This window comes from Apis dorsata, unplaced genomic scaffold (assembly GCF_000469605.1).
Source record: "Apis dorsata unplaced genomic scaffold, Apis dorsata 1.3 scaffold_220, whole genome shotgun sequence".
Lineage (NCBI taxonomy): Eukaryota > Metazoa > Arthropoda > Insecta > Hymenoptera > Apidae > Apis > Apis dorsata.
The window spans coordinates 1,249,723-1,251,240 of record NW_006263502.1 but is presented as its reverse complement, the minus strand read 5'-3'; the positions used below and the strand labels follow the sequence as shown (position 1 = coordinate 1,251,240).

The 1,518-nt window shown below is 28.1% G+C and overlaps 1 protein-coding gene across 9 annotated transcripts in view; it reads right to left on the bottom strand.

Annotated features, from left to right (window-relative positions):
• LOC102678676 overlaps positions 1–1,518 on the bottom strand; it is a 26,787-nt gene that overhangs the window by 3,933 nt on the left and 21,336 nt on the right. For 7 of the 9 annotated variants that reach the window (XM_031510294.1, XM_031510291.1, XM_031510290.1 and 4 more), the window contains one exon: positions 488–569. The exons of the other annotated variants lie outside the window; for them this stretch is intronic. In XM_031510294.1, the coding sequence (XP_031366154.1) occupies positions 488–569 (82 nt within the window). The remainder of the gene's footprint in view (positions 1–487; positions 570–1,518) is intronic. 9 annotated transcript variants of the gene reach the window in all.

Sequence of the window (1,518 nt, the reverse complement as noted above, 5' to 3'; positions counted from 1 at the left end):
TTTTTTTTTTTTTTTTTTTTTTTTTTGATTCGATGCTATTTCATTTTTGAGCGTAATTAATTTCTGTGTTTGCAATTTATTAGAGCGGAAAGCGTGCAAGATGAAAATTGATTAATTTGGATACCGTAAATGTAATTGTGATTTAAAGTAATATTATTATTATTATTATTATATTTGTAATCTTCGATTGAAAAATTAGGACTATTCGCGATTTTCAAAATTTGATACACTGAATCGATATTTGTTAAGTATTAAGTTTCTATTAATTTGTCATCTAATTTTTCGATTATTAAAATTCGAAAGACAATCTTTTCTCTCTAAAAAAGAATCAATGAAAAAATTACTCTCAAAAATTAGAATTTCCTTTAATAAATAGGAATACGAGTGAACACACAATTCGTAATACATAAATATGCACATAAATTATTTTTTTGTATTTTTCTTTATGTTAAAAATATTATATATAGCACATATATTGTACACTTACCAATGCCTTCTCCTCTTTTCGCCGCATTTGATCACAGAGTTCAGCGATGTACTCGCGATTTCCAACTTCTAACGTTCGCAAGCTGCACCGACAAAATCATCTTAAATGAACTTCACAAATTTTTATGCCATTTAACGCACATCACTTCGGTTTCTGAATACATTGGACTCAATAATCGGTCCAAAATATAAAAGATCCGACATCGAAAGTGTCTTCGTTATTTTGCGACTCGAAATCGTTTCCATAATGCGACAAATCGCAACTTCGCAAACTGTATTGCGAACCACGTAATAAATATCATGTTTCAGATACGATAATTATTTATATTCGAAAGAGATTCGCATGAGATATCGAAAGAGAATTCTTTTTCTTTTCTCAAACGTCCAATTAAAAACAATCGTCAAACGATCGCTCAAAAACAGCTACGATAATACAATCGCGTGTAACGCGGGCATCGATCAAATTGCGGTTTGTTTTATTAAAGCTTTCATTGGATAATGATCGTTCGTATAAACATTTCGATAATAAATTTAAATTTTACCAGTTTAAACAACATTGATTATGATACGTATATGAAAAAATAAATAAATGAATTTTTTTTTACAGAATGAAAAGATTTGTTGCTAAAATTTGGTTGTAAAAATTACCTTAAATTACGTTAGGTTTAAAAGAAAAATAGATAAAAAAAAAAACATCGATTATATTTACAAGATACATAGTCAAAGAAAATAATTTTTTTTCCGATCTCGAAAATTAATTCGCCAAAAATGATGCAGAAAAGAAGTAAAACAAAAAAGTATAAAAAAAAAAAATGAAAAATAATTCTAAAAGAAAGGAAAAATAATGCTTCGACGACAAAATAAAACTGTTGTATAAACCGAAAGTAACTCTCTTCGAATAAAGAAAGACTCTTCTCAATTTTTCCGATAAATTTGTCGTGAATCTATAAAAGTTTCATCGACCCATTGCGTTTAGAAAGTTGGCAAATATCACGTGAAAACATGTTAAGCGAGACGTAAGAAGCAAGAAAA